Raw genomic sequence first — 22,912 nt, 5'->3', positions numbered from 1 at the left:
TATGTGATTGATTAGTTGGCCTTGATTATGGTAAGTTCACATTTTCTCTCCTTGTCGTCTTCCTTCCTTTTGAACCCTCAGTACCGCCCTCTAATGGCAGAGTTCTGTAACGCCCGGTCCTCTACAGGTCCATTGGAGCACTGCACCCTCCCAGACATGAGATAAACATCATCAAAACATTTATGTCCAATTACGTGTTAAACATTCACTAACAAGCCCAGTCGTTAACATTCTTCCTTTGAGATCTTTGACCACACCATTTCACCACTCATCTGTTCACCGTTTCATACATTGTTTGGACCAAACGGATTGGACGTTGGCGCACTGGCATGATAAACATTCATGTAAAGTATAAACATTATGCACTGTTTGGTCAACTTTTAATGAAATGAAAAGACATTCGACCCCTTAATACACACGCCAATAAGACAGACGGTTATCCTCAACCAGCTTACTGATTCATTTCTGTATGTTTGCTTAGGAATGGTGGTCCACAATGCATATAGCACACCCAGTCCTTTCGGATTTGTACTCGAGGATGGACACAGGCTTAGTATCCTAGCAACCCTCTTAAGGCCAGGGGGTTAAACAGCCGTGGACAAAGACGTACCACCTTAATGAACGACTGGGATGCTGCAAAGGTTATATTACCTTTCAGAAATACTCCAAATCAACAAAGGTTCTGGGTTGCAAAAAGACCTCCCATGTATATATAAAAATTGTATTTATTTTGATATCTCCATCAAGTTTAACTTGGAACAATACAAACAACATTAGACACCACGAGTTCCCTACACACAGTTTTACTTGAGGTGTGGTGTTGGCTTCAATGTCTTTCCTCGCCTTTTTAGGAGGACGTTTTACATTATCAGTTAGCAGGAGCATAAGGTTCTACGCAAGATGCAGGCTGAGGAGAACAGAAACAAATGACTTCAAATCTGTTTGTTGCAACAACAAGTGTGACAATCCTGGGCAAATTGCTGTCACCCACACTGTAATCTGGTGCTTGGTGGCACCAGTATCCTCTCCATGAAAGTCCAAAAAACGCTGGAATCTCTTTCCAAGAAAGTGTTTTGTTGATAGTCCTCTCAGGTTACTTCTTTTTGCTAGTCACGTCCACAAGTGTGAGTTTGTATCCACTCACCCATACTACATAAGTAACTAACAAAGTGCTTTGACCTTTATCTAGTGCTTGTTCTCGTCTGACGTGTTTTTCCTTTTAGTCAGCTAAGGAAATTCCTCATGTGCTCAATGGACCATGGGAACTACAGTACTCACTGACGCCAAAAGCGAGGGTGTTAGATGATTAAAACATGCTCGGAATATTTTCATTGGTCCCACCGACAGATTCAAGTAACAGTCTTGAGCTCCCGGCTTCTTCAACCAGGGTTTGAACATGCATGTCGGCCTCCCGTTAACCCCTGCTTTTTAATGACTACTTTTAGAAACCATTGTCCATACCCTCCCCCAGTGCCCTGTTCTCTACTGCATCCATTCCGCCTGTGGCCCAGATTACCTAGGATAAGCTAAGCCGGTGCACTACTTATTTCCTGTAGGGAAATTAGTAGAAACCAAAATAACCTATAAAAAAAAACCTGGAACAGGAAAATGGCAAAATTATTGATGGAATTTTACTTTGTATATCTATTTTTAGTACAGTTACTGTATTTTAATCAACCTTGGGTTTCTGTTTCTTTTTTGAAAAGATTACGTGGGTGTTCGGCACCTGGCACATACGTTACAGTGAACCTGGTTCCCCACCAGGTTTTTCCACATTTTGTGTCACTAGTCATGGTGTAGCCTAGGGGCTGTGGTCTGCCTCTGGGAGCAGAGAGAGGTAGATATTGGACTGGAGGAAGCGGGGGTAACAGTCTGTGTCCAGGAGGGTGTAGATGCGTTTCTGAGCGTGGCAGAGGGACGTGTGGGAGGGAGCCTGCAGCAGCTGCATGGTCAGCTCTCTGGTCTTGCTGTCCAGATTCACCTAAAGAACACAGGACAGCATTCAGGTGACTCATTCAACAAACGGACATGGAGCAAGAACAAAGACAGTTAATGCTGGATCAGGAGCAAGTGGACAACAGGGCAGGCAGATAGACAGCCAGGGACAGACAAACCAATGGACAGGGACAAAAACGCACAGACAAGACAGAGACAAACGGATAGGCAAGCTGGCAGGTAGGCAGGCGGGAAGATGGAGATGCAGGCCGTAACACAGACAAAACTCTACCTCCCGTGGTGCCCCTGGCTGGATGTAGGTGGCACAGATGTCTCGGGCTCTCCTCTGCAGGCTGAAATTATTGGACGAGTGTCTGTACTGCTCACAGGCCAGATAGAACTGCAGGTTCTCCTCGCTGAACTCAGAACGCAGGAATGCACCAAACACAGACACGCCCGCTGTGGTTTGGAGGGATCGGGTAGAGAAGGGGTGGGTGAGCGAGGTAGAGGGAGAGAGGAAGGGAGGGAGGGACAAAAAGGAAAACAGATACAAGGGGTAAGTGACATGCTGTGCACCTTAGTTAAAATATCACTTCTTGTTACTTATAACTTTGACCTTAATACTGCTGTGCTTTCACGCACGCACGCACACACACACACACACAACCCAGTGCAGTATTTCTTCATGCCATCATTTATCCAGATATGTTCCACTTTTTCTCTCAGTTTCAAACACACATCTTTTGATTAGGCAGGGTGTTGCAACATATGTATTTCCAAAGAAGGGTACAAGATTGGTGTCTCTGCGGTTACAACATATCTTTGTTCCCAGAATCAGCTTTATTCACCATGTACATGTACGTTTACACAAACAAGGAATTTATTGTGGCAGGAAGGTGCAAACGATAAACATCTAAGAATCTTACTTTTTTTTTTTACAGCTGTCTAAATGTGACTAAGGTTTGGGCCCAAAAGTCTGCACTGAACACTGCGACAGTGGCTTGCTCACAAAGAGCCTGTGAGGCTGTTTCTAAAAATCACGACCAAAGCCAATAGTAGGTGGTGGTGGTGGTATAAAAGTTTTTCAAGATAAAAAAAATAACTCCATCTACAGTATAATACTAGTGTTGCACACTGAGATGAAAGTATGGGTGGCTGAACAGAGACTCTCTAATGACCCTGGCTGTTCCTGTAACAAGGCTAACAAGGAAGGGTGTGGGGCCTGTGCAACCATGACAACCAAGGGTTGATCTTTAACTGGAATCGTCCCGGCATATAAACAGGGAACATTCTCAAGCATTTGATAAACAACAATTTCCCTTTCCGGAGGGGGCTCAAGGAATCCTTCCAGGTGTTTTGCGACTGCCTACTTTGTAAGCTTGTGTGAAAAGTATGTACGTATGAAAAAAAGGAAGTTAACAACCATTGGAATGTAATGAGGAAGTAACTGAGTGGTAAAAAAGTGATGTGAAGTAGATTTATGAACTTCAGTGACATACTCCTGTTCATCTCACGAGGTTTGTGGGTGGGAATAGAATAAGGAAAGATTCTGGCCTGTTCACTTCTCAGCGTAAGTGTTTACCATCTATTAATACAAGCCGGCTGGTTCCAGTAAACTCCTGCATCAAGCTTGAATGCACCGCACACTGAAACCAGTGTCCATCCAAACTGCGAGTCACCCAGATTTCAGCAGAGGTCAACACAGTTGGAAAATGCAGGCCACTCACCTCGGCTGTCCAGGAGAGCGTTGAGGGACTCGGCCCACTTGTCCATCTCCTCCCGGCTGAACCTGGTCTTGCTGTGACCCACCTGGCTCCACTGGCGAAGGAAGGGCAAACGAGACCTTCTCTCTTTGGCACTGACATGGAGAAAAAGGAAAAGATATAGAGATTGGAGCTTTTGGTTGGAGACAATTTGTCAACGGTGCATCTGTTTATTGATACAAAATGTATATATTTTTTTCAATGAACGTGATGGTCCTTCTAGCAATATGATCAGTACATTTTGAGGTATGAGGTACATTTTGAGGTATGAACATTACTTTCATACTTCAAATGCGTCATAACATATGAACATTACGAACAACCCTCCAGCAAGAGTAACTCACCTGTCTTTTTGCTCTGTATTGAAGAGATTGGATTGTGAGGAATGAGGGCTCTGAAAAAAAGGACAACAGGTGCGTTTTTGCCAAGTGTCCTATCATTAATCTCTCTCTCTCTCTCTCTCTCTCTCTCTCTCTCTCTCTCTCTCTCTCTCTCTCTCTCTCTCTCTCTCTCTCTCTCTCTCTCTCTCTCTCTCTCTCTCTCTCTCTCTCTCTCTCTCTCTCTCTCTCTCTCTCTCTCTCTCTCTCTCTCTCTCTCTCTCTCTCTCTCTCTCTCTCTCTCTCTCTCTCTCTCTCTCTCTCTCTCTCTCTCTCTCTCTCTCTCTCTCTCTCTCTCTCTCACACACACACACACACACACTTTTGATTAAATCCCAGCTGTGCAATTACTTTTGTGGTGGACGGCTTAATTGTATGAACAATATTTTCCAGTAGTGAGTCACTGCATCATAAAAATATATAGTATGAAACATAAAAAAACATGCACCACATACACTACAAAACCAAATCTGAAAAGAAATGAGTCATAGATGTTGACTAACAGCGATACACAGAAGGAACAAAGATATTTCAAATGCCAAAATTGGGATGGATCAGTTCAATACTAAGGATCCAGCCTGGCCCCTCTAAACTTGAGAAATCCCCCTTTACCTGTCCAAAGAGGCTCTTGAGGTGCAGCTTGGCTGCTGACAGCCTGGCCTTTGCATGGTGGGACTTGAGGGGGTTGGATAAGGATGTGTTTGAGGGTGAGGTTGACGGAAGTCCATCTCTGCCCATGCTGCCCTTGACCACTGGGGCCAGTTGACTGTCACTGTAGGCCCGGTACCCTTCACTGATGCCCACAACTCCCAGCTTTCCCTTCTCCAGCATGCCCAGCTCAGTGAAGTTCTCCACACTGACGCTGTGCTCCTTTCTCATCTCTCCTTTTCCTCCTTTGTTAGAGCTCACGCCCGGTTCCTGGATGATTGGGGGCAGTGATGAGGGTCCACTGTCCAGCTCATCCTGCTCCTGGGTGGGGGTGTAGGTGCCCGACTCTCCATCCCTTCCACAGCTCTGGTCCTTCGCTAGCGCCACTTTCCGCCGGGGAAGGAAGTCCATATCCAGAAGGGACCCCTCTGAGCTGTACCGACGCATGGGGCCGACTTCTACCGTTACGTTTTGAAGAAGGATGAAGGGATGGTGGAGGTCAGGGAAGATAGAGGGACTTGTCTGAGACAGGTTAAGGAAAGTAAAGAGGAGACAGAATGAATGTGTGGTTGTTTGAAGGCACAGGACAGCCTGTGAAAATGAGGCAAGAGTGGGAGAGGAGGAGGGAAAGATAAAATTGAACAATTACAGATAAGTAGGTCATTTCATTAGGGCAGTTACTTGGTGTTCTGCTGCTCCATATGAGTGCCTGGTTCTGCTGGTTTGGATATTTGTAATGAGAACACTTCTACACTTAATGGCCTGAAAACTGTTGGTAGGTGTAATAGATAGCGTCTTGTAACTAACACCTCATGAACACAAATAACATATGACCTTTTACTGTTTACTTAGACTATGTGTATAAGATAATCCCCTAATGATAAACAACGTGAAAGCCCTTTCATTTTTTTCCCAACATGCTCGTGATTATAATGTAAATATCAGTACCATTTAATCACAAATCCTTTCATATTAATTGCACCTAGATCCAAATAGACGACCTAGAAATCACAAAATATATCACATATGGCTTGAGACTGAGGATAGATGAAAACTCACACAATCAAAAGCTTCGAGTAGTGTATCAACAGCCTCTATTGTATCTGGGTTAAATGTTTTGTTTCATTGACCTACCTTACCGTCCAGCGTTTATTCTGCCATGTGTTCGATCATTATTACGATTCCAAGGGCCACCAAGTATCCATTGGACACCATATAACGCAAATCTCAGTTCGATTATATTACGATCGTGAAACCGTGTATTGCCGAACTGGAGAACGCCCCCTCGTTCTATCCTCAAGTTTGCTGTGGTCTCGATCGAACCCTCCAGTATGCGTTTCGTATAGCTCTATAAATAGACGGCGACAAAGACAAATGTCGGCGCCGAAATGGTTTGACTTGAGACAATTTTTACGCTGAATGAACCGTTCCAGCTATCACTCTTGAATGAAATAGATACGTCCCCGTCGCCACACCCACAACTTAGTTACAGCTTGCTGCCACTTCTAAGTTTGTACAGAGCATAATTCCGATAATTGTAGGTGTGTCCTGTAAAATGTAACAAATTAACATATTTAAAGTCATTGATGTAATTGATAAATGACCTAATGAATGATGCATATTAATACTGTGCAAAAAAGACGCAAGAGGCTTTGGTCGAAAATCTGAAATTCCTTAATTTAATAGGCTACTCAAATATTCGTATTTTTCAATCAAATCTACTTCTAATAATAGGAATAATATAAATAAATAAATATATATTTATATAGGCTATATTTCTTTTTTTTTGTGAATTAAGGAATTAACGTAATGCATTAGCATACTAAAACGTGTCAGAGATGCACTTGCAATTTATTTAATATGTTTCATGTTTTATTCAAGAGCTATATTTCTCAGTGTTAAAATGATATAATGTTAAAATCGAGATTGTCTTAGCTTGTCTTTTAAATTGCTGTTGTAATTTCACTGGCAGGCGCTCAGGCATTTTTGATATGCACCTAAATTGTTAGCGTCATTGAGGTCCTACACAATAAGGTAGTGTCGCACTTTTTGTAGCAAGATAACGCTATTTAGCAAGCTAGCTTGCTAATGGAAGCGAATGCTGAAACAATTGAGGAAATCAATTTTTATAATATTTGCAAATTGCAGTATTCAGTTGAATATATTCAAGTTTAGCATACCGGTGTGCTTTGATATTTAGCTAACACAAAGAGATTATGTGGGAGATTATCTGACTTCGTCAACTGGTAATAGGGATTAACCAATTCACGTTAGCTATTTTTGCTAACGAGCTAACAACAATAACAGAGACAATAACAACAGAAATTAAAGTGTGATAACAGGTACACTTAGTTATACAGTTTAGTGGTATCAGGTTTGAGTAACTGCGTGGTTATTTTATTTTTATCAGGTGAGATTGACATTAGAACTAACATTACAGTTTAGTAAATTTGCTGAAATTGTATCAACAACTCGGTTACAATATAGTTAGACTATAGTTCATGCGTGGTGTTAATTATATCTATAGTACAGACTAGCTGTATCCCTTACAATCATCCACTTCCCTTGTCTGACAATATTCATCATGGTACAGTGAATATAGGCAACATCATTTGCAAAACTTGCACAACTGAGCTAATACAGGTCTGCGGGGGGTTGACTGTAGCTAGCTAACATTACTGGTGGTGCCTTTTAATTTGGGCAGATATGGAGGAGACGGGTACCATAGAGGTCACTGTTAAGACTCTGGATTCGCAAAGCAGGAGCTACAAAGTCCGTGAACAGGTAGGACAGTCTGATTACTAGGCTACTTGTCCCTTCTTGAAGAACTGAGTTGGTTAGAAATAGCCAAGAACCCCACTCTCATGCAACATCTTTAGTGCTTACTTTCCAAGTACAGTGCTGTGAAAAGTTATTAGCACTGTCAGCATTCGATTTTTAACATTGTGTGTGGTCAGATTTGTTTGTGGATTGTCATAGTATGTAGATGGTTTGGTGATAAGAATGGGCACAGTAGTTTGGTGTGTCTTGGATTTCTCGTGTTCAAAGTTTCAGTTATGCATCTGTCAGTTGTAATAAAGCCTCTCTCCACAGCATGATGCAAAAGGATCCTGGAAGTTACAAATAACCCCCAAACACATTTAAAGATCTTCATGCTTATCTTACCTCGACTGAGGGGGGTGGGGGGGGGGGTGTTCTAGGTGTTATCGAACTTTCTTTAATAAATACATTCTTGTTCATGAATGGTCACTTATATATATTCCTAGGTGTTAGTTTACACTGCTGACATTCAGTGTAAAATGGATGCTAAACATAGAGAAAATCAGGGCAGACACTTTCACAGCACTGTATTTGGGACAAGTCAGCACCTATTGAATACTAAAAGGGGGTGTTTGTTCTCAGCTGACTGTAAAAGAGTTCAAGGAGCACATTGCTGTATCGGTGGAGATCCCAGTGGACAAGCAGAGATTGATCTACCAGGGCAGAGTGCTGCAGGATGAGCGGACCCTTACTGAATACAGTGAGGCTTGCGGCCACCACAACACACAGCCCTACAGATACATACATACATACACACTGATATATAGATCGATCCATAGGTGGATAGATGGAGACTGATGTATGTTGCTACACTCACTCTGCCTCAGTGGCCCACCCTGTTCAGAGTCAGGACACAATGGTCTCTCTCCCTGGTCAGGGGTTATCATGAGATGATTGGTTCATGTTGTTTCGAAGCTCTAATTGTGCTTTTTTTTGGGGGGGGGGGGGGTCGCTCGTTTGCTTTTGTTCCTTCCTTGGAGACGTGGACGGGAAGGTGATCCACCTGGTGGAGCGAGCCCCGCCCCAGACCACCCAGTACGGCTCTGGGGGCGGAGGCGTGTCGTCCGGAGGGGCCGAGGGAGGAGCCAGCACCACCCACTCCTCCACCTCTCCCCAGGGAGGGCCCCACGACCGCAACGGAAACAGCTACGTCATGCTGGGAACCTTCAACCTGCCTGTCAACATCATGGACCCCCAGCAGATCCAGGTGAACCACCACGTCTGACTGCTTGTCCATATGTGTGCAGATCGATTTAGGAAGGTTTCGGATGGAAATGTCTCCTGGGAACATCTTGACAGTAGCATCAGACAGGAAGCTTATGGTGCATTGCTGCGTCCAAATGCAGTCACACTTAATTCCCTTGTGATTGGGTCGGGAATATGAAAATCATAGAAATCCCAAATATTCCACTAACTCTTATGATCATCGAGAACACGTTCACAATAACGTTGTTTTGCTGCCGTGGTAAACCCTCTGGAGGTCCAGCTGTATCGATCTGACTCAGCCTTGAGTGCTCCCCCTCACTACTGACATTTGATACAATAGCAATAAATCGATCTACACGATCAGGGGCACTCATAGTTAGAAGGAATACAGTTTGCAACAAGATATAGTACGCAGAGCTGGAGAAGGCTACATATCCGGCCAATGTCTACAACGGTGTACTCCTTCTACAGGTCTTCTGTGGTGATTAGGAGGTGTTTATTCTTTCCTGTTTCACACAAACACACACACACACACAATTCAATCTCCGCAACGCAGTTTGGTAACATCAAATCAAGTTACTCCAGTTATCAATAAACGCTTGAATGAAGCCCAACTACATTAAGAATATAATCCAAAGGACAGATAAGTGCATGGTCTATCTCCACTACCATCCAGTGACCCAACCCTGTGATCACTCATGTGCTAGAATAGTAGAATTAGTAGAATATCGAATATTCTACTATATATATAGAATGCATGAGTTTTTCGAGATGCAAAGAGAATGAGAGAGTCTTTAGAAGAACGTCCTCATTTAGTGACCTCTGAGAAAAAGACCTTTTTTAGGACAAAGCCTTGCCTGAAGGTTTCCTACAAATATAGGAACAAAGCCAGTGGCCTTGAGAAAGAGACACAGGAAGGTCTGTTAACATGTAACACTGTCTCTGTGTCGCCACGTAAAGACATCAGGCCAGAGAGGGGGTGGGTGGAGCCTGGTGGTAAGAGCACATGACTGCGGGTCAGTAGGTCACGGGTTCACTCAACGTCGCTTGGAATTCAAAACCTCTTCTAAGAAAGGCATTATTTTATTGTTCTTGAAAGAGTGTCGGAGCGGGGCAGAGGCTTCTGATTTACCTGCAGTGGACGTGCAATTCAGTTTTCACAATCCCTTCGAAGGACAAAGACTCCTCGGCCCTCACAACGGACGTCATGTGGTACGCTGAGCTCTTTAGAGAGCTCCTTTGAGATCGGAGTCTGATGATGGTGATTGCTTGGTTTGCAGATGTCGGTTCAGCAAATGATGGCTGGAGTGGGAGAGGCCGGGCGGAGCACTCGAGTCAGCACCACCACGGGGGTAAGATCGCACTCCGGCCAAACACGGACGGACGCCTGGCTAGACGTTCCGTGCACAACTCCCTTCGTGGGATTCCCAAACAGCCGAGCCACCGGTCGCCTTTGACCCCGTCGTTTTTCTGCCTCCAGGGCAACGGCTCCGTGGACGTGCACGTCAACGTGGACCAATCGGTGCAGAGCGAGCCCAGGATGAGGCTGCAGTTGGCGGAGAACTTCCTGAGGGACACCCGGAGCCTCATCCACAGGCTGGAGGTACGCTCGCCGCCCGGGACCCCCCCCCCCCCCCCCCCGCTGTCATCCGGCCCCCCCTGGGGATGGTGTGGTGTGCGGTCCAAGTCTTGATTCTCAGGTCGATGTTGCAGGGTCAGCCCGGTGACACGCCGCCTCAAGCGGAGGACACGCCCCCGCCCTCCTCTTCATCTTCCTCCTCGACGGCAGCGGCGCAGCCCATGGACACCTCTTCTCCAGCCCCGCCGCCTCCTCCGCCCTCATCCTCCTCTTCCTCCACCCAAACAGAGGGGCCCCCCCACTCTGGTCCCAAGTAAGACCCCCGCGAAAGAGCACTGCGCTTTGCTTGGATCGCACTTGGTGAAAAGGAGGTCTCGTGGGGGTCCCGTTGACCCTTGTCGATACCTAAATGTAGCGATGCCATCTGACTGCCTCTCTCCCTGTCGCTCGCAGTCACCCCAGCCCAGCGGAGTTTGTGGAGGTGTTGGCCGAGGTGAGGAGGGTGGAGGAGAGGCTGCGGCCGTTCATCGAGAGGACCCACTCCATCCTGGGCGCCGCCACCTCTGCAGACTACAACAACAACGTGAGGAACTTTCAGACGGACTCCAAACATCTGGCTCAAACGCTTTTTATCATCCTCATTATAATACCATTTACCATTTGATAAAAAATACCCAATATATATATCAGATCAAATGTATTGTTGATTTTTTTAAGGAAACAAACTCCTCTGGTGTCCTATTAATGAGGAAAATTAGGGCAGTGTTTATATAGACGTTTGTGTGTCATATCGAGAACACAGTAGCTGCTAAGTACGCAGCCAATGACGCGCTGTTTGTGTTCCCAGACCCAGGAGCGGGAGGAGGACCAGCGCGTTCTCAACTTGGTCGGGGAAGCCCTCCGTCTCCTTGGTAACACTCTTGTTGCCCTTAGCGACCTGCGATGTAATCTCGCAACTCCGCCTCCCCGCCATCTGCACGTGGTACGGCCCATGTCCCACTACTCATCCCCTATCCTCCTGCAGGGTGGTATGCCCCACATCCCCATACCAGTAGGTCCTCTTTCTGGTCTTCATACATGGTTTCAGCCTGTCTCTGCAATACAGAAAATACTATTTCCCTGTTGCAGTTAATATGACTCGCCCACAGATAAACCTGGGAACCACAGTGACCATGACGTCCAATGGGAGGCAGGCAGCCGAAGGCCAAGCCCAGCCTCCTCAGGCTGGCGGCCAACCCGATCAACCGGGGCAGGGGCAGGCTCCGCCTCCACAGCAGTACGGAGTCAATCAGCAGGCAGGGCAGGGGGCACCACGTGTGATCCGAATCACCCATCAGACCATGGAGCCTGTCGTCATGATGCAGATGAACATTGATGGTGAGCTGTTGTCTTCATTTGCATATGACGTGTTTGAATTCTACCTCATTCCAAGAGACAAAAGACCATGAGTGATAACTCATAAGACTATTTCATTTCAAGTTCATTGAATCCCCTCTGTGATTTGGGTTCCTAGGAGAGACGGGAAGTGCTCCTGGACAACAGAACCCTCCAGTGGCTGGCCAGCCTGGTAAGAGATGCAGCCTCCTCCCTCTCCAGAGAGAGTCCACACCACGTCATACCTGACGGGTCACAGAGGGCTTCACATGGGACCACAGAACCGCACCTACACCAACCTAAACCCTTTCAAAGATGTAGCACAGATATGCTCGATCAATCCAGATTTGGAATGAGATTTGATCCTTTGGACGATCTTCAAGCCAAGCCCTTGGATGACATCTGCATGCGAGAAGGTCTGATGATGTGCGTGTATGTCTGCTGTGTGTGTGTCTGCCATGTGTGTGTGTGTGCCCAGGAGCGGTGCCCATGCACATCCCCGGCCTTCCCCCTGAGTTCATGCAGGCCATCGTCCACCAGATCTCCCACCAAGCCGCCGCCATGGCAGCCGCCGCCTCGGCAGGTCACCCGGGGCAACCGCCCGCGGCCCCCGGCCCTGCCCCCAACCCCGAGGCCCCTGCCCCCCCCCAGCAGCCCCAGGCTCGGGTGGTCATCACCCGGCCCTCGTTCTCCCCCCACATCCCCCAGCCCGTAGGGACCAGGGGAGCCACCATCAACCTGAGGGCAACAGCGCCCCCTGCTGCCGGCCAACAGCCAGGACAGGTGAGACCCGCTCGCTATACGTTGTCACTTAGTATTTTATTTGAAATGATTTTAGATGATTAAATGTATTTCAAAATCAAATCAAGAAGTATGTCACTGGCCTGTCCACAGGGTTAGGGTTGGGCAGCAGGCACTGACAGTCTTCCGTTAAGCTTTTTCTCAACTTTTGAGTGTATTGCTGTCAAGCACACTCTTACATAGGAATTGCATCGAAAGGCATCGCACAGTCTGTGAAAATACCCGACAGTGAGAATGCAGCATCAGAAAGAGAGAGAGAGGAGGGGGGGGGGGCATGTTTGTCTGGCACGGACAGAGAACACCGCTTCTCATTTATGGTTGCAGAGCAATGCACTCCTCATGACCGCTAACCCCCCCACCACCACCACCACCTTCACGCCCCCCCCGCTCTGTTCCTCCAGCCCATCGCTCCCTCTCCTCTCACCCAGATGATCAGCGGTCTGGTCGGTCAGCTGTTGACGCCGGGCCAGCAAGGTGAGCAGCATGACGTCATCCTCTTCTCTATCCTTAATCAGGGCACCGGGGGGTTTGTCCAGATGGGAAGAACGGAATTCATATCCAAATGAAGTTCACAGACTCGAAGTTGTCGGCTCTCGATGGAATCATTCCTTCGCTGTTGTTCCTCAGGTGCCGAAACGTCCACCTCCTCTTCCTCCCACTCCCACTCGTACTCCTTCTCCACCTCCTCCTCGTCCTCCGACTCCTTCTCTTCCACCGCCTCTGTCCCTTCCCCTCCGACGTTCGCAAACTCCTCCGGTCAGACGTTCACCCACGCCCCCGGCACCGCGTCGGCGGGCCAGCCCCAAGAGGCCGCCCCGGACGCCAACCTGGCCCAGCTCCTGGGCTCCTTGCTGGGGGGAGCAGCCACGGCAGGGGCCGCCGGCTCTGGAAGTGCCCCCTCCATCACCGTGACTGTGCCCGGCGTGCCTGGTTTCTTCCAGGGCATGTCCGACTTCATACAGGTGGGTTTCGGGAGATATGCCCCCCCCCCCCCCCCACTGCAGGCTTCTGCACCCGAAGGATGCTGTGTTCGTCTTAGTGTGTGTAGTGAATAGATCTCCCTCCCTCCCCCCCTGTTCCAGGCTAACCAGCCCATCTTTTCCACACCTGCCCAGCCCCCTCCCCCCGGCCCTGGCACTCCGACCCCCCCTCAGACAGGCCCAGCCCCCGACCAGCCTGCCCCGCCCCCCAGCGGCGGTGCGGGCGGGGCGGGGGACACCCTGAGCCCGGAGCTGTTCACGGGCATCGTGCAGGGGGTGCTCTCCACCATGATGGGCTCCCTGGGGGCTCCCCAGGGAAACAGCGAGAGCATCGCCCAGTTCATCCAGAGGCTCTCCCAGACCAGCAACCTGTTCACTCCAGGGAGCGGCGACGCCGTGGGTGAGTCCCTGGGGCCCACTCATGTTCTGAATTTGACTTTGTTCCATTAAGCTTCTTGTGATGTTACAGAATGCTACACACGGTGCCCCCACTACACACGGTGCCCCCACTACACACGGTGCCCCCACTACACACGGTGCCCCCACTACACACGGTGCCCCCACTACACACGGTGCCCCCCCTACACACGGTGCCCCCACTACACACGGTGCCCCCACTACACACGGTGCCCCCACTACACACGGTGCCCCCACTACACACGGTGCCCCCACTACACACGGTGCCCCCACTACACACGGTGCCCCCACTACACACGATGCCCCACCCGCGCCCCCTTTGAACCCACTGGATATTATACATATAACAATTATTATAAAACAAAGATGAAATTGCCTTATATAAAAATATACATTTGTCAACGTGGCATATTTGTTCTCAAGCTAGCATGCCAAGAACAAAGTGTTTGTGTCAGCTGGCCCCTGGTGAGCCGGGTTCTTTATGTGTGTGTGTGTGTCAGGGTTCTTTGGTGACCTGCTGTCCCTGGTGTGTCAGAGCTTCTCCATGGTGGACATGGTCCTGCTGCTGCACGGTAACGCCCAGCCCCTCAGCCGCATCCAGCCCCAGCTCACCGGCTTCTTCACCGAGCACTACCTCCAGGGCCGCCAGCCCACCGACGCCAACATCGCCGTGAGTGAAAAGGTCTCGTGTCAGGGAGCCGCTCTCGGGAAACGTAGCCAGCGCCCCCGCGGTTCAGCCAAACGTTTACATTTGGTTTTTCGCCCTCTTTTGCAGACGGCGGCCGAAGACCTCATCAATGGTCTGGAGGACTACATAGCAGAAAGCTTCGTAAGTCGTCGACTTTCCTTTCTTTGACACAGACGACCCTGCACAGCCAGGGAGGGTGTGCAGTAATCACCGCAGGAGGAAGATGTGGGGATAAGATTGTAGTGGGACGTATTCATTTATCAGACGCTTTCATCCAGGCGATGTAAAGAGGGGGGGATTTGAACCTGAGACCTCTTGATCTGCAGTCTGATGTTTGGACAATCGAAGCTAACCCTCCCCCTCCCTGACCCAGCGGTACCATGTCTTGTGTCGTTCTAGGCCACGGTGACGGTGCGCGAGGGGGTCGACATCATTCAGACCAACACCTCCTTCCTCAGGCAGCAGTTCACGCGCATAGCCACCCACATCCTGCGCTGCACAGGTGCACCCTCTCTCTCTCTCTCTCTCTCTCTCTCTCTCTCTCACTCACTCACTCACTCACTCACTCACTCACTCACTCACTCACTCACTCACTCACTCACACACTCTCTCTCTCTCTCTCTCTCTCCCCCCACACTCGCTTATTCAGGCGTGCTGTACGACCGCAAACGGGCGAGTTCCAGCGGGAGTGTTTGACTCTGTATGTGTGTTAGACTCTGTGTGCGTGTGTGTTTGACTCTGTGTGTGTTGTCTTTCTGCAGACCACATGTTCGGGCCCCGCCTGCTGCTGCTGTGCACCCAGGGTCTGTTTGAGTGTCTGGCCCTGAACCTGTACTGCCTCCGGGGGGAGCAGAGGGCCCTGACGCAAGTCATCAACCACCGCATCGTCAGTACCCCCCCCCCCCCCCCCCCCCCGACCCTACACGTGCAGCGTCTGTTGAACGACTGTCGATGGGGACTGGACGTTGTCCTTCTGTCGCCTGAATGTGTGACGGCGTGTCGTGGTTGGTGGTGACAGTTGAGCCGTGGTGTGTGTGTGTGTTTGGGGTTGGTTGTGTGTTTGGTCTGATGAGCGTCTTCTCCTCTTGGCCTTGTCTTTCCTTGTCTTCCCTCCTCTCCTGTTCTCTCCCGCGAGCCCTTCTCTTCCTCTCCCCTCCTCACGTCTCTCCTCTCTCCCCTCCTCTCGTCTCTCCTCTCGTCTCCCCTCTCGTCTCCAGAGGAGGATGTCGGCGGAGGTCAACCCCAGCCTGGTCAACTGGCTGACCAGCATGATGTCCATGAGGCTCAACCTCATCTTGGAGCACAACCCCGTGACCGAGGACCACATCCAGAACTACGTCATCTACTCCCAGGTACCCTGACCCTGACCCCTCGACCCTGACCCCGTGGCCCCTGGCCTCGCTTGTTCAGCGTGCACGCTAACAGGATGTTGTTGTTTGTGATGTCACAGAGCGAGCCCTCCCATAGGGCGGAGCCCGAGGCGTGGACAGGAGGCCAGGAGGCGGAGCCTCTGAACGTGGAGGTGGGTGGGTCTTCTCCTCTCTGTCCTGCCGTCTGATAGGCTCCCGCAATCTGCTACGTGCACAATGTGTTGCTCTGGGTTAAAGCGCCTGCTTGAGTGAATAAAGGGTCAAATGGAATGTTTGGGTGTTCCATAACTCTCCCTCTTAGTCTGCCATGTTCTGAACCTGCTGATTATTTATGGGGACTGTTATCTGTTAGAGGGAAAGGTCTGTTGATAAGGAACTACTTGGTGTTAGCCAGGGAGACAAAGTACAGTCATTTTAGCCAGGAGCTAGACGGCTCCCTCATCCTAGTCTTATCTTTACACTTTGGCTTCTTTCTTTTCCTTTATGGTTTAACAGAACGTTCTAGAAACTCTCACATCCTCTGAGAAAAACTCATCTCAGATAGCAGGAACTTGCTGAGTCAATTGAGCTGTCACATGACGGTGAACACCATGTGGGAGTGAAAACGAAAAGAGTCGATACGCGAAGCCTGCGTAGACGCCCTCTATCGTGTAGCTCAAACATGACGTTCCCATCATCAGCCCTGTAGGCAGTTCTGAGGGCTTGAAGGGCTTCTTCATGACTAAGCCAGCACGGTGTCTGCCTGTCTCCGTCCAGATGGACGACACGCTGTCCCCCGCCCCTGCCACCACTGCAGAGGAGGCCCTGGCGTCTTCCGGCCCCCCCACGGCGCCCCGAGAGGCCACGCCCTTCCGCAGGGTGTCGTCGGGGGAGCTGCGAGGAGCCGCCGCCGCCACGGCGCCAACCGGGAGGGAGGAGTCTGGGCTGGAGGCAGAGACTTGGGCCACCGCCGTACCGCCTGTAAGAGCGCCGTCGCCACGACAACCGCCGATTTCCGTCGGCCTCGATCCTGTGTTGTAGCGCCTGAGGGAAAATGCTAACTCCTTTTTCCCGTGTGTGTGTGTGTTTAGGAGTGGATGCCGATCATCAGGCACGACATGCTATCCCAGAGGAAGATCAAGACCCAGCCGCCTTTCTCTGACGCCTACCTCCACGGGATGCCTGCCAAGAGGAGGAAGGTGAGAGCTCCGTCTTGTGAAAACCCCCATTTCCTATCCCCCCCCCCCGCCGCCGGCCTGCTTCATGAAGGCACTGAGGTTAGCCTTCTCTGGGCTTGAGTACCTACGTCACACCACGGCCTCCCTGGTTTCAAGTTGCCGTGTCAAGTCGGTTCTAGTAACCTAGTTACCCCCCCCCCCCCCCCCGCCCCATCTGTGTGTGTGCCTGACAGACCGCCCAGGGAGAGGGGCCCCACCTGTCCCTGTCCGAGGCCGTGAGTCGAGCGGCTCGCGTGGCAGGGGTCCGCCCCGTCACGTCCCCGGACAGCCTCCAGGGGGAGCTGGAGAGCCCCGAGCTACAGGAGGCCTACACAGAGCAGGTAACAGTGCACTAGGTGTGCTGCTCCACGCCCCCTCTCACAGGTATGTGTGCTGTGTGACCTGGCCTCTGACATGACGTTTCCCCCCCCTCATGTGTGAGAACATCAGGTGAGGAGTGACCTGAGGGAGAGAGTGAGGGAGGATCCGGACTACAGCTCCCAACGTTTCCCCAATGCACGCCTGGCTTTCTCCTTAGAAGACTCCTAGTCCCTATCTCATTCTGTTCAATCAGTTCACAACATTCCCACAGTTCCCCGTTGGTTTTTCAACAGTCCCAATGACATATTTTGTCATTGAAGGAACTGCCACTGAAAATGCCAATTGATAAAGATTGCTAGCTGTCAGTGTAAAATGTACCAATCTTTCAACTACCACACCAATCTCTCAATGTTGTGACTCAAAGTCACTTTTTATCCACTCTTCCAGAACATAGTTTTTTTTTTTCATTTAATTAATTGTATGTATTTAGGAGGCACTGTTGTAAATTAGCACAAATTGTACATTGTAATGGTGATATAAGTGCAAAACGTTTTTCTTGTTAGAATCAAGTAACACGTTTGCCATGCCACAGATAAAACATTGTTTTGGCTTTTCTAGAGGTCAGAAGCCCAGATCTAGGCTTCTTGTTGACTGCTAAACTATAGGTGAGGATCAGATTATAGGGCTTGTGTAACCTTGCTTGTATGACAATTGTGTGCAGATACAGGGTACTCCAGTATGGTGGTGTTTTAGCCATTAATTATGTTGAAATGCATTTATTTTGGGAGCCTTTGATCAACGATCGAACCCCTATCAACGCTCCTTAAATGAGCACAGCTTTTTGATTTTAGAATGTGTTGTAAAAACTTGAATGCCAACCCTGTGCTTGTGAACATACTAACTGAAATAAACACATCAAGCTTGATGTAAGATCCACTGGCGTTCAATGACAAACTTAGGACAATAAAGAATTAAAGCCTGAAAGATCAATCCATTGCATTCTCTACTTTATTTGATTCACACATAACCAGATTTCACACATTTTGGATGTATTCCAGAGCCAAATCTTTTAGATAGCAACACAGTACCAAACAAGGATTCAGTCATGTTACAATTTGACAGATTGACACCATAGAGTATTAGCAGTGCTAGATCTAAACATTTGACATGCTTTGATTGCACAATTCGATAAAGCACATAGCATGTTACTAAGATTATATGTGACAACACTGGGTTAACAGCACTGATGCAAAGGCAAACTCAATCCTTCCGATTACACATACTCAAAGTCAGCATATTCTACATATACTTGCTTAACATGACCTTGCGTCTGTTGAAAGTCAGTTCAAAGTAGGCCAATTCCTTTCAAGAGTTACTGACTGGGGTTAACTTTGTTTTGCATCAGCTCCGACACCACGTAAGGCTAGCCATAAGCCATGTGAACTAGCTGTAAATCCTACGACTGGTGTCTGGCACACACTGCTAACACACATCTTCACACAGGTAACCTGGTATTGTATACATAAGGTGCTTGTCAGCAATGTGACATGAGGTTACCAACACAACAAGATGGGTCTTAGTCAAGTCTTCACGGGGAGCCCAGAGTCACACGTCATGCATCCTTGCTGGCATTCCTATGGCATTTTAAAGCAACCTGGTGGATCTGCTTTGCCCCTCTGAACTGGCATGGGAGGAGGGAGGGGCCCAGAATCCTGTCTACTGCCACGTCATCACTGGACTCTCCAGGACTGGTGCTGTAGAATGGGGAGAGCCACGATCATCAAATGAAACCATTTTCTTTCAGGCGGCACACCGGTGTCCAAATATAGAACAGTTCTCTATGGAAAGTAACAATGCTAAGTATCCATAAAGCTTGAACTGAACCTATTTCAATTATAATTACGTGAATTCAACTTTCTATACATTTGTATATTTTAACCACATATGAACAGGCTTTAGACAATATCCAATGAAGAACGGGTCATCAATGTGTGACCATGCATGTGTGGTAAGGTAGCCTAAGACAACCTTTTTCAACATAACAAGCAACTAGCAATGGATACGTTGTGCGGACTTGATTGGATATTACACTGTGTCCTGCATTGCATCACAAAAATAACTCAACGCTTTTTTTCTATGGGGCTTACAGAGTGTGCTACTTGGATGGTTTTGCAGAAAATGTGGAATAGTTAACATTTATTTTCAAAGTCAACATAAAGGAGTTGAAAACTGTTCAAGTGATCTCGGATGCATGTTTCTTTTACAACATTCTTTATCTGTTGTTCCTGCCAACAACACTGCGAAGATCCTTCTCTTTTTGTGCATTCTCCATTCTCTCTCTCTCTTCTTGACAGAAAAAAAAGTGCCTATGAAGTGGCACCCCTCCCCTCATTTCTCAGTCTCTCCCCTGTCGAAGTGAGGACAGCAGGAGGGGCAGCAGGTTGAGGGCAGGCCGGTGCTCCTCCACTCCCAGCGCCACCAGAGCCCCTGCCAGCAGTGAGCCCACCCTGGGCAGGATCGGGGGCTGGGCTTGCATCACCTACAGCACCGGGAGACACCCAAGGGAAAGATTGAGACGGGACACTTCTCCCCGACGCAAACGCCTCGGATAAACACGCGTCGTCGGGGCCACTCACCTTCTCGACTTTGTGACAGCGTATGAGTCCGTCGTGGCCGACGTAAAAGGTGGAGAACGCATCGTAGGACCTGTGACGAGAAGGAGCGGTTGGCGGGAATTAGCACCGCGGCAACGAGTACACATCAAAACACACGTCTCCACGGTGACGGGAGCGGCGCTCTACCTGTAGAGGTGGGACTTGTCCTTCCTGTAGAAGCGCAGCAGGAGAGAGTAGAAGGGCAGGCCCATGACTCTCCAGCGGGCCTGGATGGTCCTGTCCTCCGCGTGCTTGGTCAGCTTCAGCACCTCCAGCCGGGCCTCAGCGTAGTAACACAGACACAGCAGCCGCCACAGCGACAGGGTCAGCTGGTACACCATGCGACCTCTGCGGAACCCAACCAAACAGAAGGCGCCAAAAACTCGGGGTTGGGTTGTGTGTGTCGAAGAGCGTGATTTATCCGATTACACATTGTGACGTCTGCGAGTGTTTTTTTTTTTTACCTGGTCCTGGCGTTAAGGAGGCCGTTGATGAACTCCATGTCGATGGAGTACATGCTGTAGTCGTGACTCTTTATAAAGAAACTAGGAAGCTGTAACAGAAGGGGTCTGAATTAGAAGAAAAAAAACATCAGACGACAGCGACAATCCTCAGTCTGCCTGGTCAGATTCCGCAGTGCATTTGGCTGTTTACGCTGCAACTCAAACAAACGGTCGAGAACAAAACATCTTTTTCATTCTTACCTCTATCCTCAGCTTTTCATACATCAGGGACAACTTCTCTTCTCCTTCGCTGTCGCGTTCCCTGTTGTTCTCCATGTGCTCCCTCTCAGCATGGCTACACAGCGAGGAAGGCAGCAACAAAGCAAGGTCCAGAGAACCACTGTCAAACCCAATCCCATGTTCTGACTGCTCCCCAAAGCCTGGCAAAGGCTCCACACCGGGGCAGTGGAAACAATAGAAACGCGAGCCGTACATGAACGGAGCTGGACACCCCTCAGCTTCAAACAGGCTTCTGAAAGACCCCCTCTCCCTCTTTTCCATATCTCCATCAACCGTGCCGGAACCTTCCGCTTTCTTTCCGACGCTGATGTCATCTTCCCTGCTACCGTCCACAGTGGTCAGGAAGAGAAAATCCATGGGCCTACTGGCCCCGGAAGCCAGGAGCTCTCCTATTTTCATCTGCCCAAACAGGGGGACTTCCACCAGAGTGTGCTGGCCGTCATACTCCCCTGGTCCCACCAGTACGCAGACACTGACAGAGTCTTCCCACTCTTCCTCCAGGCCATTTGTCCTCTGGGGCTGGCTCGAATGGTGGAAGGGGTGTGAGAGGGCTGGCTGCTTCACGTTCTGGTACCTCAAACTGTTGGGAGGAAGCAGGGCCCAGGATGCACTGCTCATATGTCGGCTTTGTCCATTCCACTGTGAATCAAGCATCTGAGAAAATGGAAGACTGAGGTTAGCGTCAGCTTGTAGATTTAGGTACTTTGGTAGTCTGAACTGAACAATATGTACCCAATGTGTAAGCAATGCAAATGAACATTTTACAATTACAATCATTATAAATCCTTCACAGCGGTTGATTAAGTTAAGCAGAAGGGTTGAATATCGAGGCGAGCACAGTACCTGTGCAAGACCCCAGCCCTGCTGCTTGATTGGCTGCCTGCTGCCATGGCTCCTGACATATCCCACCCAGAAGGAGATGCACCCTCTGCACACAGCCATTCACGTCCTGGGACAAGGACAACCCCAGTCACCAGTTCACCATCCCACTGCAACGTCAAGATATTGTAGAGGCTCCTGCCTGTTTTCTTCGTCTCCCGTGGACCCCTTACTCAGGTTGTACTCCAAAGTGTTCTAATGGGGGAAAGTAGCACACGGTACAGAAAATAGACAGTGCTCACGAGTAGATCACAAACTCGTCCATAGAAAGGCAGAACTTAATCCGTTATACGTGCATTTACTTATTAGACAACTACTTTTTTCCGTTGACCTTGCATTAAGGTTTGAGACCCATGCGGGTAGCAAGCTTCCTAGCACATGACATGCAGAACGTGAGTGGCAACAGCAGACCATAATTGACACAAGGCACAAGATCATAATTGACTGGACGTCTCCGTAAACTTGCTTTACTGCTGGCAGAAGCCATCCAGTAGGGCTTGCTTCCAAGCTCGCTAGCTGAAGAGATAACGTTGGTCAAAGGCATCTGAGACTTAGCAAGAAGGTATTCAAGACAAACAAGACCCATGTTAGCCTAACTGTTTAAACTGGTTTCTTGCACATTCAGATCTGTAATGAAGACTTTGTCAAGCAGTCATATTACGAAATGTGTCAAGGAGGTTCGTCCTCATTCCTATGTGACTGAAAACAATACCAAACACGTTAGTCTAACACGAACAGTCTGGGTTGCACTACAAGCGAATAATACGGCATTCCAATGTATAACAGACACCTTGATAGCTAGTTACGGTAGTTAGCAAGTTGTTGCTAACACATTACAGTAACAGCACAGTATGTTTAAACGAGACTCGAGCTAGCTAAGTTAGCATGAATACCTGTCAAGAGGCAATATAGTTGATGGAATAAAGACGATGCAATGGCGCCGTTACAGATTCCCAAGGATACTTCTGCCCGATGTAATCTATATCTGATATATCGTGTTTACTTGATTAAAAAGCATCACAAGTTATACAAATGTCATTCTCTCCCAATGTCCTTGTCGAGTAACACGCCTCACGCAAGCTGACGTTTCCAGAAGGAAAGAGACGCCAACCTAAAATATCCAACGAGAGTTGGCTACTGCAGTCAACACCTCTTGAGTAC

At 48.9% G+C, this 22,912-nt stretch overlaps 3 protein-coding genes across 12 annotated transcripts; 1 reads left to right on the top strand and 2 right to left on the bottom strand.

Annotated features, from left to right (window-relative positions):
• Nucleotides 1–709: 709 nt before the first annotated feature.
• Nucleotides 710–6,151, bottom strand: LOC146295201 (regulator of G-protein signaling 18). 2 transcript variants are annotated; one of them, XM_084695544.1, is made up of 6 exons: nucleotides 5,858–6,151; nucleotides 4,688–5,314; nucleotides 4,043–4,092; nucleotides 3,663–3,793; nucleotides 2,228–2,394; nucleotides 710–1,981 (listed from the first exon to the last, which is right to left on the bottom strand). In XM_084695544.1, exons 2-6 carry the CDS (start codon nucleotides 5,168–5,170, stop codon nucleotides 1,802–1,804), a joined length of 1,011 nt encoding a protein of 336 aa, XP_084551670.1. In that variant the 5' UTR covers nucleotides 5,171–5,314; nucleotides 5,858–6,151; the 3' UTR covers nucleotides 710–1,801. The 2 variants fall into 2 exon arrangements, with proteins under 2 accessions (XP_084551670.1, XP_084551673.1); XM_084695547.1 differs by having other exon boundaries at nucleotides 4,688–5,245.
• A 619-nt stretch (nucleotides 6,152–6,770) lies between these two features.
• On the top strand, nucleotides 6,771–18,465 carry bag6l (BCL2 associated athanogene 6, like). Of its 8 annotated transcripts, none has more exons than XM_084695977.1 (25): nucleotides 6,771–6,969; nucleotides 7,428–7,507; nucleotides 8,126–8,243; nucleotides 8,524–8,750; nucleotides 10,030–10,101; nucleotides 10,230–10,352; nucleotides 10,463–10,641; nucleotides 10,782–10,911; nucleotides 11,176–11,379; nucleotides 11,477–11,705; nucleotides 11,842–11,895; nucleotides 12,181–12,485; nucleotides 12,905–12,977; nucleotides 13,131–13,465; nucleotides 13,586–13,883; nucleotides 14,401–14,582; nucleotides 14,676–14,729; nucleotides 14,988–15,090; nucleotides 15,350–15,474; nucleotides 15,806–15,940; nucleotides 16,039–16,110; nucleotides 16,715–16,918; nucleotides 17,029–17,136; nucleotides 17,349–17,495; nucleotides 17,605–18,465. In XM_084695977.1, the coding sequence occupies exons 2-25, from the start codon at nucleotides 7,430–7,432 to the stop codon at nucleotides 17,701–17,703; spliced, it is 3,654 nt and encodes a 1,217-aa protein (XP_084552103.1). In that variant the 5' UTR covers nucleotides 6,771–6,969; nucleotides 7,428–7,429; the 3' UTR covers nucleotides 17,704–18,465. The 8 variants fall into 8 exon arrangements, with proteins under 8 accessions (XP_084552103.1, XP_084552102.1, XP_084552107.1 ...); XM_084695976.1 differs by having other exon boundaries at nucleotides 6,771–7,065; XM_084695981.1 differs by having other exon boundaries at nucleotides 6,771–7,133; nucleotides 13,619–13,883; nucleotides 14,401–14,570.
• On the bottom strand, nucleotides 18,466–22,888 carry c4h6orf136 (chromosome 4 C6orf136 homolog). 2 transcript variants are annotated; one of them, XR_014753282.1, is made up of 8 exons: nucleotides 22,645–22,888; nucleotides 21,716–21,946; nucleotides 20,834–21,526; nucleotides 20,594–20,682; nucleotides 20,277–20,477; nucleotides 20,112–20,181; nucleotides 19,623–20,014; nucleotides 18,466–19,229 (listed from the first exon to the last, which is right to left on the bottom strand). XR_014753282.1 is itself a non-coding variant. In XM_084695984.1 (7 exons), the coding sequence occupies exons 2-7, from the start codon at nucleotides 21,812–21,814 to the stop codon at nucleotides 19,871–19,873; spliced, it is 1,296 nt and encodes a 431-aa protein (XP_084552110.1). In that variant the 5' UTR covers nucleotides 21,815–21,946; nucleotides 22,645–22,888; the 3' UTR covers nucleotides 18,466–19,870. The 2 variants fall into 2 exon arrangements, 1 of the variants encoding a protein (XP_084552110.1); XM_084695984.1 differs by having other exon boundaries at nucleotides 18,466–20,014.
• Between the last annotated feature and the right edge of the window lie 24 nt (nucleotides 22,889–22,912).

Source organism: Hypomesus nipponensis, chromosome 4, assembly GCF_054491055.1.
Source record: "Hypomesus nipponensis isolate SF chromosome 4, ASM5449105v1, whole genome shotgun sequence".
In the NCBI taxonomy this organism is placed as follows: domain Eukaryota; kingdom Metazoa; phylum Chordata; class Actinopteri; order Osmeriformes; family Osmeridae; genus Hypomesus; species Hypomesus nipponensis.
The sequence above is the reverse complement of the archived record's forward strand: the minus strand, read 5'-3'. Positions and strand labels throughout refer to the sequence as shown.

Excerpts from the sequence above, each read along its gene's own strand:
- c4h6orf136 (XM_084695984.1), bottom strand. The coding sequence starts at position 21,814 with ATGGCTGTGTGCAGAGGGTGCATCTCCTTCTGGGTGGGATATGTCAGG. Across the intron at positions 21,527-21,715 it reads AGGGCTGGGGTCTTGCACAG|ATGCTTGATTCACAGTGGAA; the intron begins GTACTGTGCTCG and ends CCATTTTCTCAG. Across the intron at positions 20,683-20,833 it reads ATGAAAAGCTGAGGATAGAG|CTTCCTAGTTTCTTTATAAA; the intron begins GTAAGAATGAAA and ends CTTCTGTTACAG.
- LOC146295201 (XM_084695544.1), bottom strand. The coding sequence starts at position 5,170 with ATGCGTCGGTACAGCTCAGAGGGGTCCCTTCTGGATATGGACTTCCTT. Across the intron at positions 4,093-4,687 it reads TCAAGAGCCTCTTTGGACAG|AGCCCTCATTCCTCACAATC; the intron begins GTAAAGGGGGAT and ends CCTTTTTTTCAG. Across the intron at positions 1,982-2,227 it reads AGCCAGGGGCACCACGGGAG|GTGAATCTGGACAGCAAGAC; the intron begins GTAGAGTTTTGT and ends TGTGTTCTTTAG.
- bag6l (XM_084695977.1), top strand. The coding sequence starts at position 7,430 with ATGGAGGAGACGGGTACCATAGAGGTCACTGTTAAGACTCTGGATTCG. Across the intron at positions 12,978-13,130 it reads GTTGACGCCGGGCCAGCAAG|GTGCCGAAACGTCCACCTCC; the intron begins GTGAGCAGCATG and ends GTTGTTCCTCAG. Across the intron at positions 17,137-17,348 it reads TGCCTGCCAAGAGGAGGAAG|ACCGCCCAGGGAGAGGGGCC; the intron begins GTGAGAGCTCCG and ends TGTGCCTGACAG.